This window comes from Plecotus auritus (genome assembly GCF_963455305.1).
Source record: "Plecotus auritus genome assembly, chromosome: 4".
Lineage (NCBI taxonomy): Eukaryota > Metazoa > Chordata > Mammalia > Chiroptera > Vespertilionidae > Plecotus > Plecotus auritus.
In genome coordinates, this window is record NC_137775.1 from 80048152 (window position 1) to 80070625 (window position 22474).

At 36.8% G+C, this 22474-nt stretch overlaps 1 protein-coding gene across 1 annotated transcript in view; it reads right to left on the bottom strand.

The window, feature by feature from the left end:
* Positions 1-22474, bottom strand: part of GFRAL (GDNF family receptor alpha like) — a gene marked incomplete at its 3' end in the record, with an annotated part of 56948 nt that overhangs the window by 28758 nt on the left and 5716 nt on the right. Inside the window, exons 3-6 of the mRNA XM_080665109.1 lie at positions 21215-21367; positions 19480-19890; positions 12596-13007; positions 4808-5058 (exon numbers count right to left, since the gene is read on the bottom strand). Of these exons, the coding sequence (XP_080521235.1) occupies positions 4808-5058; positions 12596-13007; positions 19480-19890; positions 21215-21367 (1227 nt within the window). The remainder of the gene's footprint in view (positions 1-4807; positions 5059-12595; positions 13008-19479; positions 19891-21214; positions 21368-22474) is intronic.

Below are 22474 nucleotides of genomic sequence, written 5' to 3' on the forward strand. Positions count from 1 at the left end.
AGATCTTTTTGATAATGCAGGAGCATGCTGGGGTGATGTGAGAAATCAGGAGGCAATGGTGAGAGAGCCAGTTCATTCAAACATGTGCTTTTGCTACTTCCCAAGCATATGGGACAGGGATAAAGACGTTTAGAACTAGCCAGGCCTCAGAATTTGGTTCTTGTTTTTGTTTGAAACTTTTCCTCTTAATTCAACTATGGAGACTGTGACGGAAGGCCTGTAAGGTTCTTTTAAGTCTATAAACCTGTCACTTAAAATTCCTGCTTTTAGTAGGTAATGTTTGAGGAGCAAAGCTCATAAAGTTTAGTGAGTGAAGAAAGTGAAGTAGTTTTAGTTTTTTGTTTTTTTTTTACATTGTTACTACTACTTCAATGTTTATGGATTTTTAAATTCTATTTCTACTGTTTCTCTAAAAATAATTTTTGCTCTGTACAGGTTAGAGTAGCTAAACATGTGGAAGTAAAATATGACAGTAATTAAAAATACATGGAAAGGGGAGAAACCAAGATGGTGGCATAGGTAAGCACCTAAACTGCTGCCTCACACAACAATTTCAAAACTACAACTAAAAGACAGAACGGACACCATCCAGAACCACAGGAAAGCTGGCTGAGTGAAAATTCTACAACTAGAAGGAAAGAGAAAAGCTCACAGAGAATTGGAGGTACGGCAAAGGGTCTTTGTGCGCGCAGAGAGGAAGGGTGGCTGAGAGCCTGGCTGACTTTCTCTGGCGGAAGGGGGAAGGAAGCCCCCGACCGCACTGAACCCCAGTTCTGACTGCACTGAACCCCAGTCCTGGGCGAAACCCCGTGGACCCAGGCTCATACAGGGGGAGTCTGGACTGTCAGGTAGAGAGAAAGGCACTGGGAGACTCGGAGAGCCGGGGGAGACGCGGGGGAGCTCCGGCGGGCAGGGGTCTGGAGGCGGCGTGCCAGTGTGCACAAAGGCTGCGGAGGTTGCTATAGGCTTTCCCTAGCAGAAGGGAGTCAGAAGCTCCTGATTGCACTGAACCCCAGTTCTGACTGCATTGAACCCCAGTTCCAGGCGAGCCCCTGGGAACCCACGCTCTTATGGGGGGGAATCTGGACTCTCGGGTGGAGACTCGGGAGCCAGGGAAGGCAGAGGTCTGGGGGCGCATGCGCACCAGTGTGCACAAAGGCTGTGGAGGTTGCCACAGGCTTTCCCTAGTGGAAGGGAGTCAAAAGCTCCTGACTGCACTGAGCCCAAGTTCTGACTGCACTGAACCCCAGTTCCAGGCGAGCCCCTGGGGACTCATACTCTTGTAGGGGGAATCTGGACTCCCGGGCAGAGACTCAGGAGCCGGGGAAGGCAGAGGTCTGCAGGCGCGCACACGCAAGGGCAAGGCTGACTGGAAGCCAAGACTTTCTGCTCCACCCTGAGACTCCACCCCATCCAAGCTGAGCACAGAGGCTATTGCAATTTTGCAAGTCTAATCCTATAAGGCTGTCTCCAGCACCGAACATCTCCCAGCATAGACACAGCGGATCTTTACAGCCAACTGGCCTGGAGGTCAATTCCTCCCAGTGATACCAACAACAATCAAGACTTAACTACAACAAGGCTGTACACACAGTCCACAAAGGGGTGCACCAAGAGTGTCCACCTCAGGTTAACTGGGGAGGCCGACCCACTGGGCCATATAGGAAACCTAGCACACAAATCTACCCTACCAACTCAGGGAAGCAGTGAAAATGAGGCGTCAAAGAAACAGATCACAAACGAAAGAAATGGGGGAAAACAAATGACTGGATATAGAATTCAAAACCACGGTTATCAGGCTTTTCAAGAATATCCTAGAAAAGGCTGATAAATATAATGAGACCCTTGAAGATATGAAAAAGGACCAACTTAGAAATTAAACATACACTGACTGAAATAAAAAATATTATACAGAGACCCAACAACAGACTAGAGGAACACAAGAATCAAGTCAAAGAATTGAAATACAAAGAAGCAAAAAACACTCAACCGAAAAAGCAAAAAGAAAAAAAAATCCAAAAAGTTGAAGATAGTGTAAGAAGCCTCTGGGACAACTTCAAGCGTACCAACATCAGAATTATGGGGGTGCCAGAAGAAGAGAGAGAGCAAGATACTGAAAACCTATTTGAAGAAATAATGACTGAAAACTTCCCCCACCTGGTGAAAGAAATAGACTTACAAGTCCAGGAAGCGCACAGAACCCCAAACAAAAGGAATCCAAAGAGGACCACACCAAGATACATCATAATTAAAATGCCAAGAGCAAAAGACAAAGAGAGAATATTAAAAGCAGCAAGAGAAAAACAGTTAGTTACCTACAAGGGAGCACCCATACGATTGTCAGCTGATTTCTCAACAGAAACTATGCAGGCCAGAAGGGAGTGGCAAGAAATATTCAAAGTGATGAATAGCAAGAACCTACAACCAAGATTACTCTACCCAGCAAAGCTATCATTCAGAATTGAAGGGCAGATAAAGAGCTTCACAGATAAGAAAAAGCTATAGGAGTTCATCACCACCAAACCAGTATTATATGAAATGCTGAAAGGTATTCTTAAAGAAGAGGAAGAAGAAAAAAGTAAAGATAAAAATTATGAACAACAAATACATATCTACCAACAAATGAACCTACAAATCAAGTGAATTAAAAACCTGAGGAACAGAATAATCTGGTGAATATAATAGAATCAGGGGCATAGAAAGGGAGTGGACTGATAATTCTCAGGGGGAAAGAGGTATGGGGGGGTGGTTCAGGAAGAGACTGGACAAAAATTATACACCTATGGATGAGGACAGTGGGGGAGGGGGGAGGTAAGGGCAGAAGGTGGGGTGGGAACCAGGTGGAGGGGAGCTATGGGGGGAAAAAGGAGAAACAATTGTAATAATCTGAATAAAGATTTATTTAAAAAAAATACATGGAAGGAAACCAGGCTTAGAACTAGAATTAGGTTGCTGGGACTGACATTTTGAGGGAACTTACGCCCAGGAACAGAGTTATCTCTAACCTGTAGAATCTACCTTTTTTTTTTTTTTTTTTTTCCTGACTATCATTTAATATGGAGAAACCAAGTAAAAATAACCATGATAATGTAACTATATGTTATCAGTCTCAATTATTTTATTTGCTATTTCCTTCTGTAATATCATGAGCTGTTCATTATAAATACATTTACTTCCAACAGAATTAGCCACCTAATATTAATCAGAGAGCATGATTATTTAGAAACTAAGACTCAACATATACCATGCTGCATTTTTCCTCTTTATATCATGTTTCAATTGAAATATGTCTCTAGTGCTAATTATAAAAATTGTAGAAATTCCACAGAGGACTCTGTTGGAATCAAAACCATACACTGAATTGTATGTCTATGACCTAATACACAACAAATCATAATTATAATCACATTAGTATCTGTAAAGAAATATAGAAAAATTAAAATTGTGTGTGTACCTGTATATAGTTAACTACGTCAATGTATAGGTATAGATATAGATACATATGTGGTTGTATCTCTCAAATATTTTTCATAAATATAAAGGTTTGGTTTCCCATGAAACATGTTATTTCCTCCTAGGAATGGTGTTTGCAGGTTTAGTGGTTTCAACTAGGGATCTACGGGTCTGGGGATGTTTTGAGATTTGGGTGGTTGCATGGACTAACCCTGAATATGGACAGTGGAGAGGCCTTGAATTAGAATATGATCATGCCCTAACCGGTTTGGCTCAGTGGATAGAGCATCAACCTGCAGACTGAAGGGTCCCAGGTTCAATTCCGGTCAAGGGCATGTACCTTGGTTGCGGGCACATCCCTAGTAGGGGGTGTTCAGGAGGCAGCTGATCGATGTTTCTCTCTCATCGATGTTTCTAATTCTCTCTCCCTCTCTCTTCCTCTCTGTAAAAAAATCAATAAAATATTTTTTTTTTAAAAAAAATATGATCATTTCCTGAGGTTCTTTCTATAAGACTCATAGACAAATCCCTCTCAACCACTTGCTTACTTTAAGATGCTGGGCAAATTATTTAAATTCCTAAATCTCAGTTTTCTTCTTTCCAAAATTGAGTAAATAGTGACTTTAGAAAGTATGTTTTCCATCTCATCATTACAGCTAGGTCAACAGACATATTAAAACCAAGGGGAGCCTGGCTGGCATGGCTCAGTGGTTGAGCATCGACCTATGAACCAGGAGATCACAGTGTGATTCCCGTTTAGGACACATACCTTGGTTGCAGCTCAATCTCCAGTGTGGGGCATGCAGGAGGCAGCTGATCAATGATTCTCTCTCACCATTGATGTTTCTATCCCTCTCTCTCCCTCCCTTCCTCTCTGAAATCAATAAAAATGCCATCTTCCATTGCCCAGCCTCAGCTGAGCCACCAGATGACCGTAGCTATACGAGTGACCCCAGATCATCAGAAGAACCACCCAACTGAGCCAAGCCCAGTGTGAAGAATTGTGAGTAAATATATGGTTATTTCTAGTCCCTACATTTTGGGGTGGTTTGTTACTTAAAATAAATACTTAATACATTCAGCTATCTGGTAGGATAAATATTTTATGCTATTAATATTGAAATCAATAAATAATACCTAAGAATGACCAATCATATAAGTTAAAAACATATAACACATGTAGACAAATGAGGAAAATACCAAATGCACAAAACATAATCAGAAAATAGATTTTTTTTTAAATGGAATAGCAGACAAAGTTATCTTTGTGCGCAAATTTTCTGTGCTGGATTACTCCTTTGTGCTGTTCAAGAAATATATATTATATATAATTTACTGAATATGTATAACTTACTGAAACATGATCTTCTGTGAAGCATATGCTGGAAAATCTTGCACAAAGATTCTTCACTTTGTGTAATGGTCCTACAGGTGCACTGCACTTGAAGCACCGTCCCAAGGGTGCCCATGTAAGCTGCTTTGCAGTCATCACTTCCTGAGCAAGTGAGGTCCTGCTTGCCCAAGGTACTGATGCAAGTCTCATCTTCATGGCACTTTCTAGGCACAGGCTGCCAGCATTTTGACAGAAATGTCCTGTAGCGCCTCCTATAAAGAGTTAAGAAATGTACTTCATCTCTGAATAATATTCTTTCACATTAGCATGCGGTGCTTTCCTCAGCTAATGAAAGACTGACATAAAACACAATGCCTCCTAGATGCCAGTACATAGCTGAAAACTAAGTTAGTACATTTAAACATCCCAATAGAGAATGTGGAAGAAAAAGTAGAGAAACCTTGTGAATTTCCTCGTGTGATGAAAGACAGAGGCTAAGTTTACGATTCCCTGGATGAATTTTCCTTCATTACTAATTTTCTTTCAATGGCTGATGATTTGCAGTCTGAACTACATGGGAGATTTATTAGCAGTGTTTTTTGAAGCAGAATGTGGTTTTTGGTTGACGAGCAGTTGGCCACTGTTTCACACCAAGTGATTTTAGATAAGGCTCTTGACCTTTCCAGCCTGTTTTCCCACAGGATGGGAGGTACCATATTCCTTCTTAACATTTCTAAGCAGACCAATTAGAATTTTTTAAATGCTTTGAGCTTCTCTGGCTGCAAGAGCTAATTTAAAGCTAAAGTTTATGAGTTTATTTAATTGCCAACATAATCCATTAGAACCACATCCATTCATAACTTTCCTGACCATGTATTCATGCTGTACTAGCAGTGAATGAAAATCTCAGTAATGTACAATAATTTCATATTTGAAATTTTCACAGTAACAGGATATTCCTCTCAGTGGAACCAAGGATATTAATCTTCCTACTTAATATTTATCACCTAAAATTACTTTTTACCCTTTATTGAATAAATCACCATTAAATCTGCATGAAAACCCTCTGAATACATACTTGTCATGAGCTTATTTGTCCACATGGTGCTACTCTGCTAAAACCATAAACCACATTATTTTAAATAATCTCATATTTTAAGTCACCTTAAAAAAATCAGCTTTTCAATACATTGGCAAAATTAATTTATACACAAAGAAATACAATAGAAAGTTTGAGTATATAATTTTGATGCCAGAAGAACAAATATATTCCTTTAATGCAATTATGGGTTATTCATAAGATGTTATCTAAATGTAAGTATTGCCCTGGCTGGTTTGGCTCAGTGGATAGAGCTTCAGCCTGTGACTGAAGGGTCCCAGGTTTTGAATCCAGTCGAGGGCACATTCCTGGGTTGCGGGCTCGATCCCCAGTAAGGTGCGTGCAGGAGGTAGCCTATCAATGATTCTCTCTCATCATTGATGCTTCTATCTCTCTCTTCCTCTCCCTTCCTCTCTGAAATCAATAAAAATATTTTTAAAAAATTAAATGTAAGTATTGATAGTGTTGATTATCATTAATGATTTGAATGAAAATAAATTTGTATCTAGGTGCCATTAAAAAATATGTGTTTTTCTAAGTTTCAGTTGCATGAAGCCCTGGGTGGGTAGCGCAGTTGGTTAGAGCATTGGCCCCATATGCCAATGTTGTAGGTTCAATCCCAGTCATGGTACATACAATAAGCAACCAATGGGTGGATGAATAGGTGGAGCAACAAATCCGTGTCCCTCTCTCTCTAAAATCAATTAAACATTATTTAAGTTGCATGATTTATCTATCACAGCAGTTATTCATTCAGAAAATTAGTTATAAAATTTTGTAAACATGATGAATAATGGATATTTAATTAAATATTAAAAATCATAAAAAATACTTTGGTACACAAGTTACCTAAATCATTTGAAAGAAATTTTATGACAAAAATTATATTATAGAAATTTTGTTTCGAGTTTGAAATTTTGTAATGTATAGTGTTTTACTTATCCTTATTTTCTTGATATTCTCCAATTTCCCATTTTTATTTATTATTCAAACCATTAAGTGATTAAAAGTAAGTAAGTTCTAAGTGAAGTTGATTATTTTGTTATTTTTGCTATTGATTTCCAGTTACATTGTAAAATGTAAAAGAATGTGGTCTGTGTAACTTTGTGAACTAATATATAATCAAATTTTATAAATGTTTTATGACACTTAAAATAAATGTGCATATTGTGAAGTTTTACTTTTCAAAAGTAGACAATTGCAACACTAAAAAATAAGATACCTAGGAATAAACTTAACCAAGAAGTTAAAGGACCTATACTCCAAAAACTATAGGACATTGAAAAAAGAAATAAAGAAAAATACAAACAAGTGGAAGCATATACCATGTTCATGGATTGGAAGAATTAACATCATTAAAATGTTCATACTACCTAAAGCAATCTATAGATTCAACACAATCCCTATTAAAATATCAACAATGGCATATTTCACAGATCTAGAACAAATATTCCAAAAATCCATATGAAATCAGAAAAGACCCCAAATAGTTCAGGAATCTTGAGAAAGAAAAAAAAATGTTAGAGGGATCACAATACTGGATATCAAACTATACTATAAAGCCATTGTAACCAAAACAACCTGGTTATGGCAAAAGAACAGGCAATGGGACAGAACAGAGACCCCATAAATCAACTCACACCATTACACTCAATTAATACTTGACAAAAGAGGCAAGAGCATACAATGGAGTAAAGACAGTCCCTTCAATAAATGGTGCTGGAAAAAATTGGACAGGTACATGAAAAAAATAAATGAAACTAGAACATCAATTTACACCATACACAAGAATAAACTCAAAATGGAAAAAATACTTAAATGTAAGTCATGTCACGGAATATTAAAAATCCTGGAAGAAAACAGGCAGCAAAATCTCAGACATCTCACATAGCAGAATTTTCACTGATATATCTCCTAGGACAAGAGAAACAAAGGAAAATATAAACAAGTGGGACTACATCAAACTAAAAAGTTAAAAAACAACAATTTCTACACAGCAAAAGAAACCATCATCAAAATGAAAAGGGAACCCATTCTATGGGAGAACATATTTGCCAATGATACATCTGATAAGGGGTTAATTTCCAAAATATATAAAGAACTTATACAACTCAGCAAAAGGAAGACAAACAATCCAATTAAAAATTGAGCAAAGGTCCTGAATAGAAACTTCTCCAAAGAGGAGAACATACAGATGGCCAATAGACATATGAAAAAATACTCTAAGTCACTAATCATCAGAGAAATGCAAATTAAAACTACAATGAGGTAGTAGTAGTTTCACACATGCCAAAATGCCTCTCATTAATAAATCAACAGACAACAACTGCTGGCAAGTATGTGAAGAAAAGGGAAGCCTAGTACACTGCTGGTGGGAATGCACACTGGGTGCAGCCACTGTGGAGAACAGTATGGAGTTTCCTCAAAAAAATAAAAAATGCAACTGCCATTTGATCCAGTGATCCCACTTCTAGCAATATATGCTAAGAATCCTGAAACACCAATCAGAAAGAATATATGCAACCCTATGTTCATAGTAGCACTATTTACAATAGCTAAGATCTGGAAATAGCCCAAGTGCCCATCAGATGAGTGGATAAAAAAAAACTGTGGTTCATTTACATAATGGAATACTATGCAGCTATAAAAAAGAAGGATCTTTTACCCTTTGGGACAGTGTGGAGGGACCTGGAGATTATTATTCTAAGGGAAATAAGCCAGTCAGAGAGACAGATCTCACATGATATAACTTATATGTGGAATCTAATGAACAAAATAACTGACGAACAAAATAGGTCCAGATATATGGATGCAAGGAACAGATTGACAGATCTCAGAGGGGAGGGGCATGGTAGGGACAGGAAAAGATTAACCAAAGAATTTATATACATATATGCATAGCCCATGCACACAGACAGTAGTGTGGTGAAGACCTGGAGTTGGGCAGGGACTGGGTGGAGGAGGGTAAGCGGGGGAGGAATGGGGGACATCTGTAATACTGTCAAAACATTTTTTAAAAAGTTGTTAGAGCCCTAGCTATTGGTTTGGCTCAGTGGATAGAGAGTCAGCCTGTGGACTGAAGGGTCCTGCGTTTGATTCCAGCCAAGGGCACATGCCCAGGTTGTGCACTCAATCCCCAGTAGGGGACGTGCAGGAGGCAGCCAATCAATGATTCTCTCATCATTGATGTTTCTATCTCTCTCCCTCTTCCTCTCCCTTCCTCTCTGAAATCAATAAAAATATATTTTAAAAAATTTGTTAAAAAAAGTTGTTAGATTTTTTTCTAAGCAAATTCCTTTTCCCCTATTTTATTGAGTTCATAAATATAAATATATAATGCATTATAATTTTCTGTATGTTCCTAAATGTTTATAATTGGCAAAACATAATCTCAACTCCCAGTATATATTTGTGTTGGACAAAATTAATTGAAAAATAGTCTTTATATTGACTCCTTTGGCTCATTTAAATAAATAAAGGGGTTTCAAATCTATTATGTATTGAAGAATTTGGAACAGGGACAGAAGTATTATTTTCAAACCCAAGTGCTCTCTTTTGCCCCATATACAGCCTCTTCAGCCAATGAAGGAAGTGATAAAGGGCTTAATATCTTCACTGAAGAAATAGTTTTTCTCTTGGAGATTTTTTTCCACCTGAATTACATTAACAAAAATTTAATATAAATGCTGGAAATCTCTCTAAGGCAAAATTTGCTTGAGAGAATGACAAGATTTGTCTTTTCACCTTGACTACTAATATTGTATAATATTTCCATCACTTCTATAAAATATTCATTAAGGGATTATTTGCACATGGTGAAAAAAAATTGATAACACACAGCCTTACTCTCTAAACTAATCTTTGAAAGATAGAAATTACATAAGAGGAGACATGTATATGCATATCAATAAATTATAAAAATAAAGTGCAAGATATTAAAAAATAGAGGAAAACATATGACTTTTGAGTATCTTTTGTGTCCTAGACCCTGAACCAAGCACTTTGGAGAGGTGGTGAAACTCAGGATTCCTTGTGGAGGAAATTTAACAAAAAATGTACCAGTCAATCTGATGCCAAGGTGAGTTTATTTCAAAAGTGTGTGCTTCAGAATCCATCACGGGACTTCTCAAGGACTATAACAGCAGACCCCATCACTTGCCATTAAAATATTTAATTTGATAAGGAAGCTTAGATATGTCATTCTTTGAAGGTTGAATGTAAGTATTTTAGGATAATGAGGTAGCATATCTAGAGTCCTTGCAGTGGTATAAGGTAAAACTGGGTGCCCATCCATGCAGACATCTGGTATTCTTATAAGGATCGATTAAAAAATGATAATAATAACGTATCCCCTGGCTGCTTAAAATGTTGTTAGATTTCATTTTTAGTGTACATGGATGATAATTGATAGATGGTAATATTCTATTTGTAAAATATGAGAAAATAGTATAATCAAACATTTTAATCATATTTCATTGAATGGAGGAGATATCATTGCTTTATTATAACTGAAGTCACTTGCTGGTAATTAAATTATTGTTATAACTTAATAAATGTTTTCTGTTCATCGAGTTTAAGACTCAACCCAAAATGTTAGGGATATTAAAATGTATAAAAATTTACATCTTAGAATCAATAAAATACAATATGTTACTAAAAAAGAATTTGGGAGATGTAAATGAATTTAAAAAATCTAAATTGCATTATAAAATATTTTTATCATTAATATTATTTTTAACCCAAGAGGTTATTAATATACCTTAAAATAACTGATAAAACAATTACATGACAAAGTCCTTAAATAAAATTTCCTGGAGAACTTTGGCATTCTATATAAGTTGAAGCAAAAAATATGTGAATGTCCTAGCATCCTATGTAGCTCTTTAACCCTTTATCTTACTGAATGTGTATTATTGGGAAGCAGTTGTCTTTTTTTGACAAATGTTTACAAGATCTGGAGCTCCTTTTCAAGTTAGAATGACAGAAAGAAAAGGAGTTAAGATGGTTGACAGTTATCGTTTGACAAGGCCAAAAGAAAACAGTTTACCAAGAACCAAGCCCTTGATAAAGTTATCATTAAATCTTTTAGTGCATTTGCCAGTGGTTGAAGCGAGGTGACAAATGGACTCTGAGCTATCATATGCTGAGCTAATCCTCCATACTAAATATTTATCTTGACATTTAAATGAATTTGCCATATATGAAGTTTTATCCATTTGAATAAAATTAAATATAATAGCCCCTGATAAATGCCCCAGGCAAACAAATTAATATAAAGTCTTACTCAAAAGAGAAGCAAAAGTAGAATTCAAAAATTATATAATTTAGTGCTGGTTGTTGCAAACTATTTGTTTTGACCCATCAAATTTACTTATTATTTTCATATTTCCCTCCATCTTCTTACTCTTGTCCAAAGAGGCCAATTTGACTTCTGATTTTTTACCACACAAAAGATAAATTCACCTTGAATATACAAGGAAATGTGTTAATGACCATAGTAAGGAAAATAAATAGTCACAGTGTTGGATTAGAGTTATGGTTCCCAGAAGCAGTTATCTGTAAAAGTATAACGTAATCTCAACTAACAGCAAGAGTTTAAGTTTCCACAAGTGAGCCAGATCATTCATACCTCCACTCAAAATCCTACTCCTCCATTTGATTTGGAGTAAAAACCCAAGTTCATGGTGGCCCTCAAGGCCCTGTGTGATTTAGCCCCACTCCCCCTGCAGTTAAGGCTCTAACCACTTCTCCATTGCTCTCCCCCTGCACTCTCTGTCCTCATTACCTTTGTAACAGGCCACACACATTTCTTTCTCAGCACTGGCTGGTCTGTTTAGTATCTCTTCTTTCAGATATTTACTGATGGAGGCTCATTACCTCCCTCACTTTTTCTCTGGTAAATGCTCTCTCCTGGGACCACCCCTTTTACATTGCTACTCTTTCCAGCCATACACAACCCCTCTTAATTTTGTTGTGCTGCTGTTGTTGTTAATATCCAGAGCACTCATTATCTTACAACACAGTACAATATAATATACATTTTTCTTATGCATTGTCTCCCCCACTAAAATATAAGCTCCACAGGGCAGGCATTTTTGTTTCTTGCACACTGATGCCAAGGTGCTTGACACGACTTGTTTAAATAAGACAAATAAATGACTAAGAATATCCCCTTTAGACTCAAAGGTATAAAGTTGGGAAGAGAATAGGTGTTTCTGACATTGTGGCATGGATATCCAAAATTGTGCTGGGGATATCCAAACTGGAGTCAAGCTACTTCTCCTTTCTGATCTTCAGACAAAGACCGAAAGGATTTATTTTGAAGTTTGATGAGTCAGCTTGTCAAAATTATATGACATTTAACAGCCCTATATGATTATGACAAAAAGAAAATTAAAAACTGACATACAAGATAGGTTCATTATCCATTAGTCTAATTTGAATATATAATTTCAATAATGCTATTTCATGGTGATCAAAACCTGACTTAAATTGATTTTTTTTTATTCCAAACATGTTCCACATTTGAATTTCAAAGAAGATACTACACATGTACCACAGATTCAAAAATATGAATTGTCTGGCTTTGTTTACATCATGTTGGGTAATGGTGGGAACTCTAGCTAATGTAATGAGATCAAGTGTTAGGACTGGACTGTAACAAATAAGGTGCCGAAATAAGAAAGTAAGGTATGCGTGTTTTTACTCACCTGCATAATTCATCATTTCGGCAGCTGCGAATTACATTGAGGCAAGTAGGGGGTGGAACTATGTTCACTGCACATGGCTTGCTGAGAAGAGCTTCTTTGGACTGCTGACAAGGTATATCAGATGGAGCACAGTCACAGAAAGCCAACATCTGGGCAATATTAAAAGGCATATTTTGATAGAAGAACCGTATGGCTGCTTGGCAGTGTTTCACATCACACAGATTTCCATTTGCTGAGCAAGCTTTAAGGTACAGGGCCAACTGTGCATTACAGACCGCATCCCCTACACACATCTCTGCCACTTCCAAACAGGACCGGATCCCTTTCATTCCTGAAAGCAATGACATGCCCAGGTCGTGAAAATGTAAACATAAAGCTGTCTTTACAGAATCTGCAAAACACTGTGAGACATCTAGAAGCAAAATACAACTTTGTACCAATGTTCTATTTTGAGCAAACATTTCATTTCTTTATAAAGGTAATATGAATTCACTGAGTAGTGAACTATTTGAATCATCTTTCATCTCTACTGGATACGTATTGTGATCCATAAGAGATGAAGAGTGTAGGGCCAAGACTGAGCTGAAGGAAAAATCCTTGAGTCCAAGTTTCTCAAATGTAAACAATAAATCAGAAATTTCATTTGAGCTGTATAGATTATGATGAGTTCATTGGCTCAAATAAACATGATTCTTATTCTGTCACACTTTTTATTCTGGAGGGAAATCTTGACTGAAGGCTCCACATAGTTATTCCAACATATAAAAAGATGCTCACACTCTAGAAAACACAGGAACACGTGAACCCTCGCCCCCAACACAAACGAACATCTACACATAAATGGTTGGCCTAAAACAATTTCATATATGTGATAAAAATATCCATAAAACTTAACCAGGATCTAGTCTTTGGTTTTAATTGTAAAGTATTCCTCAGCACAACCGGAAATAGATGATAAATAGGCAAATCAGTTGCTTTGATACATTAGTGTAAGAAATGCAATGATTTTGAGAATTGTGTAATATTTAAACTATCAAAGAACAGAACAATTTATTTTGTATTGAAATATATTTAAGGACCCTTGTAACAACATTGTAAATTATATTGTCCAGATTTTAGAATGCTAATCAAAATTACAAATTATAAACATTACCATGATAGGAAAGAGTGGTTAGATTCTACTTGAATTTATTACCCTCTTTCATGTTATTTAGAAGGAAAACAAAGACTTTCATTAGTGAACAATTTTCTAAATTTAATAGGAAAATGTAGGCTACATTTATGAGTAATTAAACAAAAATACATGCAAGCTCATGTAACACTTGCTTAACCCTTAATACTCAAAATTAGCAAGGAACAGATGAAGAAAAATAAACCCCAGAAATATTCAAGTGAGTTAAACAGCCCTGCTGTGAGGATTCAGTTACTTGAAGGTTTAAACAAATGCTAACGACTAGGCCATGTGCACTGAAGTAAACAAAGAATCTGTCTGGGGAGAAAAAACAGAGGGAATATTGTCTGAACCAAAAAAAAAACCACACAAAAAAAAAACCCCAACACTTCCCAGTAGGGTCATAATTAGATTGAAATGCAATTTGAAGACTATTTCCACCTCTCATTATTTTAGTTTCATAGATTTCTTAGGAATTAAAATTATAGAATCAGAGGATCTTATGGATGGAAGTAAACTGAGTAGGCTTTAACTCGAAAATCTTCAAGAAGCATTGGTTTGGGTTCCTACTATGTATCAGGTGCCACATCAAAGATACACATCTGCAGTCCCTGTCCCAGAGCCTCCCCAGCCTGGCAGGAAACACAGACATATAAACAGAAAAGATATATACACAATGACTAAAAACAAAGTGACAGGAAAATAGTATGATTTGATTTTTATATAAAACTAGAGGCCTGGTGCACAAAATTCATGCATGGGGGGAGAGGTCCCTCAGCCCAGCATGCACCCTCTCACAATCTAGGACCCCTCAGGGGATGTCTGACTGCCCTGTGGGATCAGGCCTAAACCTGCAGTTGGACATCCCTCTCACAATCTGGGACCCTGGCTCCTAACCGCTCGCCTACCTGCCTGCCTTATCGCCCCTAACACTCTGCCTGCCTGCCTCACTGCCCCTAACCACTCTGCATGCCTGCCTCATCACCCCTAACCACTCGCCTGTCTTCCTGATCGCACCTAACTGCTCGCCGGCCTGCCTGATGGCCCCTAACCACCTCTGCCTCAGCCCCTGGCACCTCCGCTTCAGCCGGAAGGACGTCCAGAGTGATGTCTGGAAGGTCATTAGGCTGTCTGGTCTAATTAGCATATTATGCTTTTATTATTATAGATAAATATTTCATTTTCCCATTGGTTGCTGATATATTGACTTCTGTTATGGCATAAATGTCATTTCATGATGCTGTTTGTCCCTACTTGAGCTATCTGTCCAAACTTTCTGCCTGCCCATCTATTGTACATACATGATGGTATAGTCAAGAGAAAATTATTTTTACCCCCATGTGTCACATCCTTTCCAGATTCCTTGTTTTATTCTCTCTGTTCTCACTATATAGTTTTTCATTTTTCTACTGATTAAATTGCAGCTCGAGGACCACTGAGCTGAGACTTAATCTCTTTGGGACTCCACTCTGCTGTGTCTCCCAAGAAGCCTGGAATGTTTCTTCTTCTCTGCTAGCATCCCATCCTATCTAATAAAAGAGTAATATGCAAATTGACCATCATTCCAACACACAAGATGGCCACCCCCATGTGGTCACAGATGGCTGTCCCCATGTGGATACAAGATTGCCACCACAAGATGGCCGGCAGAGGAGGGCAGTTGTGGGTGATCAGGCCAGCAGGGGAGGTCAGTTGGGAGGGACCAGGCCTGTGAGGGAGGGCAGTTGGGGGCAATCAGGCCTGCAGGGGAGGGCAGTTAAAGGTGACCGGGCCAGCAGAGGAGTGCAATTGGGGGGGACCAGGCCTGCAGGAGAGGGCAGTTAGGGGCAATCGGGCTGGCAGGCAGGTGAGCAGTTGGGAGCCAGCAGTCCTGGATTGTGAGAGGGATGTCCCAGATTGGAGAGTGTGTAGGCTGGGCTGAGGGACACCCCCATCCCATTCATGAATTTCGTGCACCGGGCCTCTAGTATTGAATAAATCCCAATAAGCAAATCTCAGAGAGTCACAGAGCTTTTCTAAAGACAAAAGCCTAGGCAAATCCTTCTATTATAGATTAATACCTCTGCTTTAGAATTGATTGCCACTGACTAAAACATACTCAGGAAACTATCATTGAAACATAAATAAATATTGAATTTTCTGACTGTTATGGACTGAATGTCTGTGGTCCTCCAAATGCCATGTATTGAAGTCCTAACACCTAGTGTGGCTGTCTTTGGAGATGATATCACTAAGGAAGTAATTAAGGTTAAATGAGGTCACAAACATGGTAAGCTAATCTGAAGATTAGTGTTCTGTTAAGAAGGAACATTAGAGACCTTACTCCCTTTAGCCCATCCATGCACACACAACATGCGATTTCATATTAGGACATAACAAGAAACCAGGAAGTTTATAAGTCAGCAAGAGAGCTCTCGCCAGAAACCAACCCTGAGGGACCTTGATCAGGAACTTTCAGCCTTCAGAACTTTGAGAAAATAAATTTTTGTTATTTAAGCCACCAGCTTATGGTATTTTGTTATAGCAACCCTAGCAGAGTAACATATTCACTATATGTATTACAAATAGCTGAACAGTTATTTTAGCATGGGAAAATAAATCTATCTTGGATGTATACAATATTATGCTATGAGGAATGTATTATGTAAATTATCTGTACATTAAATTCTAATATCATATGATATATACACATTTTTCCCCAGAGGACATTTTAAACTCTAACTTAATTACTGCAGAGGAGCTGAAGGGCAATATGTCATGGAAATAAAGAGAATCATGCAACAGCCAGATTTAAATCAGTTATAAGATAATATACATAAAAAATACACAGTTTCTTCTTATTGATCCACTAACAGCAAAATATATCCAGAATCAGATATCTTCTCACTCTGCTCTCACTCTTGTTTAAGACACTATGCATTTTTTTCAATTGACCTCATCTAGTCCTATGGTCTTATTATCTGTAAGTAAATGACACTCCAATTCATATGTACTGAATAGATCTCATTTCTTATGTCATGCATAGAATTTAGATATCAATTCTATATATAAAACTGCCTATTCATATCTTCACTTGAATATCTAATAAACATTTCACACTTAACACATCCAAAACTCACTTCTCACCTTGCCTCTGCCTCCCACTAAAGACTCATTTTCCTGTAGTTAAAAAAAAATAATAGTGATCACGTCTTTCTAATTACTCAGCACAAAAACTTTGGGGTCAAATCCCCTTTTTTCCCCTTGCATTCCCATATGACCCACAACTATCAAAATATATCCAGAATCTGACAAGTTCCTACATGAATCCATCATCCTTTTTTTTCTCTGCATTATTATAAAAGCTCCTACCTGGTCTTCCCACTTGGGCCTTTCCTTCTCTTCAGTGAGTTGTCAACATAAAAAAAGGATTATCCTGCTAAAGATATAAATCAGATCCTATAACTCCCCTGATCAAAATCCTTCAGTGGTTTCCTATATCACTTAAAGTAGAGCCAACCATTTTGAAATGACCTACAATGCCCTTCATGATCTTGTCCCCTGTTTTTATATCATATCTCATCTCCTACACCTTTTGCACTTGCTCTCTCAGCTCTAGCTCATGTCCTCTTTGCTTTTCTTCAAACCTCCAGGCATACTGAAACCAAGGTTCAACTTCCTGACATCATGAAAGCCAAACTTGTGAGACAGGTGTTGGTTAAAAAGGAAAGAGGTTTATTCAAGTACTGGCATCACAAGAAGATGAGGAACTCTTGTCCAAAGCCCATCTCAACATCTCAGTGTAGGCAAAGGTTTTTATAAGGAGGGAGAGGCAAAGCAGAACAAAGAAATAAACAAAAAGTTCTCCATGTAAAGGCCATCACAGTCCATTCTGATAAGGACCTCAAAACCTTTCAAGTGATGGTCTGGTGTGCATCATCCTGGTCTTTGTCATCTTGGTTCTATGGTTAAAGGTCAGCAAATCTCCTGGAACTAGAATGACTAAAGGTCACAGTCTATATCTTCTGAAGTTAGTTCCTAGGATTTTTATACAAACATGCTATTTCTCTACAAGCTACATATTTGACAGTCAGCATTTACAGAAACAATGTCAAAAGAATGGTGGGGTGGGTAACAATTTCCCACTGTTACAATATTACCAGCTCAGGACCTTTAACTAGCTGTTTCTTCTGCCTTAAATGCTCTTTCCCAAGATATCCACAGGACTCATTCCCTTGCCACTTCCAATCTTTACTCAAACATTTGTGTTTTTTTTCACAACTTTCTGACCATTCTATAAAAATTACAAACCACTTACTCAGACCAGTATATTAGAGGCCCGGTGCATGAATTTGTGCATGCATGGGGTCTGGCCAGCCTGGCCAGGGGGAGGGGACATGGGCGGTTGGCTGGCCTGCCTGCTGGTTGAACTCCTGGTTGAGGGGACAATTTGTATATTAGCCTTTTATTATATAGGATATACACTGAGTGGCCAGATTATTATGCATTCAGAGATCATAATAATCTGGCCACTCAGTGTATATCTCAAGCCTGGCTGGCATAGCTCAGTGATTGAGCATCAACCTATGTACCAGGAGGTCACCGTTCAGTTCCCGAGGTCAGAGCACATGCCCAGGTTGGGGGCTCTATTCCCAGTGTGGGGCATGCAGGAAGCAGCTAATCAATGATTCTCTGTCATCATTGATGTTTCTATCTCTCTCTCCCTCTCCCTTCCTCTCTGAAATCAATAAAAAAATAAATTATATATACTAGTGTATATATGTATATCTTAAAGTCATTTATCTTGTTAATTTCCTCTTTGTTCCCATGCTGGATGCTGTGGATCACTACTTAGATCTCCTCTTTGTTGATCCAGGTACAAGTTTCCCCAGCTGTTGGGAGTATTTTGGGTGCTGGGTCACACTAGTCCTTTTCCTGGCATTGCCCTCATCTAAAGAAAGCTGCCACATCCTAGGTTACAGACTAACTCAGATTACAGCTCATATCTCAGGACTAATCCACTTGATCGGTTCAAGGATCAGGGATGAGGAAGCTCCCTTGCATCAGTGGGTATGATATCTCTGAAAAGCTCTTCCAGGCCTATGCTTCTTGTGGAATCAACTAAATTTGCTATGGCCATTGTGTTGCCTTTCAACTTCTTCCTCTACCTAACCCTGTTTTCCTCTCTTCATTATTGCTTTTGTTACTGAGCTGGAAGCCCATTATCTGTGTGAAAACCTCTGTATCAGAGTCTGATTCTAGGGATTTTTGTTTGGTTTGCTGCTGTATCCCATCTTAGAATATGGCCTAGGGCATGGATCGCACTCAAAACAAATATCTATTAAATAAAGAAATCATCATCACTTTCCACGATGATCTATTGCTTTAAGTTTTTAAATTCCCTAAAAAAAAACAATAATCTCCTTCTATGAAGGATATAGAGTTTTTGTTGTTGTTTTTTTTAATCATGTTGCACAGGAACTAGCACATTGTACATGTCTCATAAGTATTTGTTCAATAAATGAATGAATTAACATTTTGCTAAAACCTTTTAGCATTTGCCTCTTTGTTCATAACCACTTCAGACATAGTCATAGTATAAAGTTTTTAAATTTTAATTTTCTAGGAGAAACACAGGCAGAAATGACAGAGCTAGAATCAGAAATTAAATATTCTTTAGTTAACTCATATTTGTGATTATATTTAATGTTCCTAAATTCTTTTAAATACCAACCGGAAACAATGCCCTGGCTGAATCCATTTTCATCGTCTTCACTGAAGGCTGGAACTTGATTCATTTGAGCATCCTGCATACAATTGTCTTCAAACAAACTCTTCCAAATTGCAATGCACTCTACTTTTGAAGGGTCATTACATTGACAAGTCCATAAGATTGTTTCTTTCAGGCTTTCTGTTAATGCTGCACACAGGTGGCTTCCATCAAGGGTCTTACATTGTTCTGATTCCCTCCCACAGATTTTCTTAAAATTCTCATACAGAAAAGTGCAATGTTCAGATTCTTGGCAGATTTTTGCTGCTATGACACAGTCACTCATTTCTTCAACCATTAGCGATGTATCTTTCTGATGGAACCATTTTGTGATATTTAATTGTGATGCCAAATCTGAAGATAGTGCTGATTCTTCTATGAATAAAGTAAAAGTGAAAAAAATAATTAGCCCATGACATTTTAATGTTTTCTAAAAGGAATATAGATATATCCTTAATAAATGTTGCATTATCTACAGTCTTTTAAAAATCATTAAAGTTATTTCCAGAGTGCTATGACAAATAATCTTAAACTGTTAACAATTGAGATATGAAACACTAGTTTGTGTAACCAAATAATGGGCATTTTAAAAATATTTGTCCTCATCATATACTTTTGTCTTTTCATTATATTTTGACAATGATTGGTACCTATACTAAAGTGTTTCTCAAACTTTTTCATTATTTCCCCCTTAAGCCTTTTTAGAGAGTTTTTTTAATAATCCCTCTACTTTCTCTTGAAAATTTAATTCCATAGATATACTATATATCTGTTTAGGGGGAATATATATATATATATATATATATATATATATATATATGCTTTAATCATAATAAATTTTTAATGGGCAAAATTTTGAAGAGATACTTACAAATCATATATAGAGAGGCATATAAGCACTTGAAAATATGCTCAATGTTATTATTTTTAAGTGCAAATCAAAATCATAGTGTGGGACCACTAAATATGTATTGAGATGGGAAAAAGTGAAATGCTCTGAGAATGTGGAGCAACTAGAACTTTTATATATTGATGGTTAAACCAAATTTGAAATGTTGTTTGGAAGCTTTTTATAAAAGTTAAACTTTATCATATGACCCAACAATTTCTTACCCAAGAGAAATAAAAACTTATATTTGTACAAATCTTATCTGTGACTATGTATAGCAGCTTTATTTATATTCCTAAAAATTCAAGTGACTCTTAATGGTGAACCAGTCTGTGGTCTAACATAGACTGGAATACCACTCCTCAAAAAAGGGAACAAACTTATACATGAAACAATGATGAATAGCAAATGAATTATGTTAAGTAGAAGAAATCGTGCTGAAAATGTTGCATGTTATATAATTCCCTTCATATGAAATTCTGGAAAAGGAATAATTATAGATAAGAAACGTATTGAATGAGGTCACCATTCATGATTGAAGGAGTTGGACAGTGGGACCATTCAAGATAGAGAGGAAAGCATGTTGTTTATAGGGTGGGAGAAGGTTGCTTGTGAAAGAAGAGGTGAGTGCTTTAGTGTAATTACAGAAATATGTTATGCAGATATTGAGATGCACAACTCACAGAATCTTAAGTTGCTTGAAGACAATAAAATTATTTAAAAGTTCATAAAATTTATTAGATGCAACTAATTTTAAAATTGTACTTTTCTTTTTCATGACTTTAAATAGTCCATATAACAATATATTACCTGATTCATTGATGCATTTTTTCCCAAGCAATTTGTTAACAGTGCAATAGAAGTCATCAATACAGAGACAATCTTTAAATTGGAAACTGGTTTCCACTAAGGATTGGATGCCCAGGATACAGCTTGATGAATTCTTCATCCTGCAGGGGTCACCTGGATTTCACAGTCAAACATATAGCACTCCAGATATTAATTTGAATATAATTTTATCCAAAGTGCTTTTAACATTAATCTGAATAATTTATTATTATTGTTATTATTTTATATAGTCCTCACCCATGGATGTTTTATTGATTTTAGAGAGGAAGGGAGAGAGAGAGAGAGAGAGAGACATTGATAAGTTGCTTCCCATATATACCCTGATGGTGTATCAAACACATAACCCAGGTATATGCTTTAACTAGGAATCAAACCTGAAATCCTTTGGTGCATGGAACAATGCTCCAACAAACTGAGCACCTGTCCAGGGCTGAATAATTCATTATTATATTAAGATTTTCTGAGTTTGCTATGTAATGTTCATAAGTTACTTTTTAAGATATATATATATATATATATATATATATATATATATATACACACACACACACATATATATACATATATATGTTGTTTTCCAAAATATTAATCCCTAAATTAAAATTTTTCCACATTTTTAAATAGCATTGCTCCACTTAGAATGCCAATTTTTGCTCCAATCATGATCACAACTGCCCTTGTTATTAGGTGATCAGAATGCTCTTTTGTCAGTTTAGCTATTTCAGGAGCTAATTAGTATTAATCTGCAATTTTATTTTACATCATTCTAAGATTATAACAAGAGATGTGTAGGTGGCTCTAAAGTTATCATGGAAAATGAAGTGGTCCTGACACTGAGAAAGCACTCAATAAATATTATGAAATAATAAGTTTTTCATAATTACCAATAATTCATTTTCTGCTTTAATTTAAAAAGCCATATTCATATACCCAACAATTTTCTCTCTTTTTTCATCTTTCTGAATAAAACTACTTGATATCATTTCATTTGTGATTTGATAATATTTCTATTTCAGCTTCATGCATGGGATAATTATGCAAACATTGCAATTTGCTGCTATTTGTACACTGAAATAAATACCACACTGAATGTGATATTTTAAATTGCCATATAAAATGGAACAAGGAGCTTCATCATCAAAACAAATAACAGATAGTTTTTTGTCATTATCCTCTATTCTCACTTAAAAATATTGTGTCACTTTGAGCAAATTATGCCTT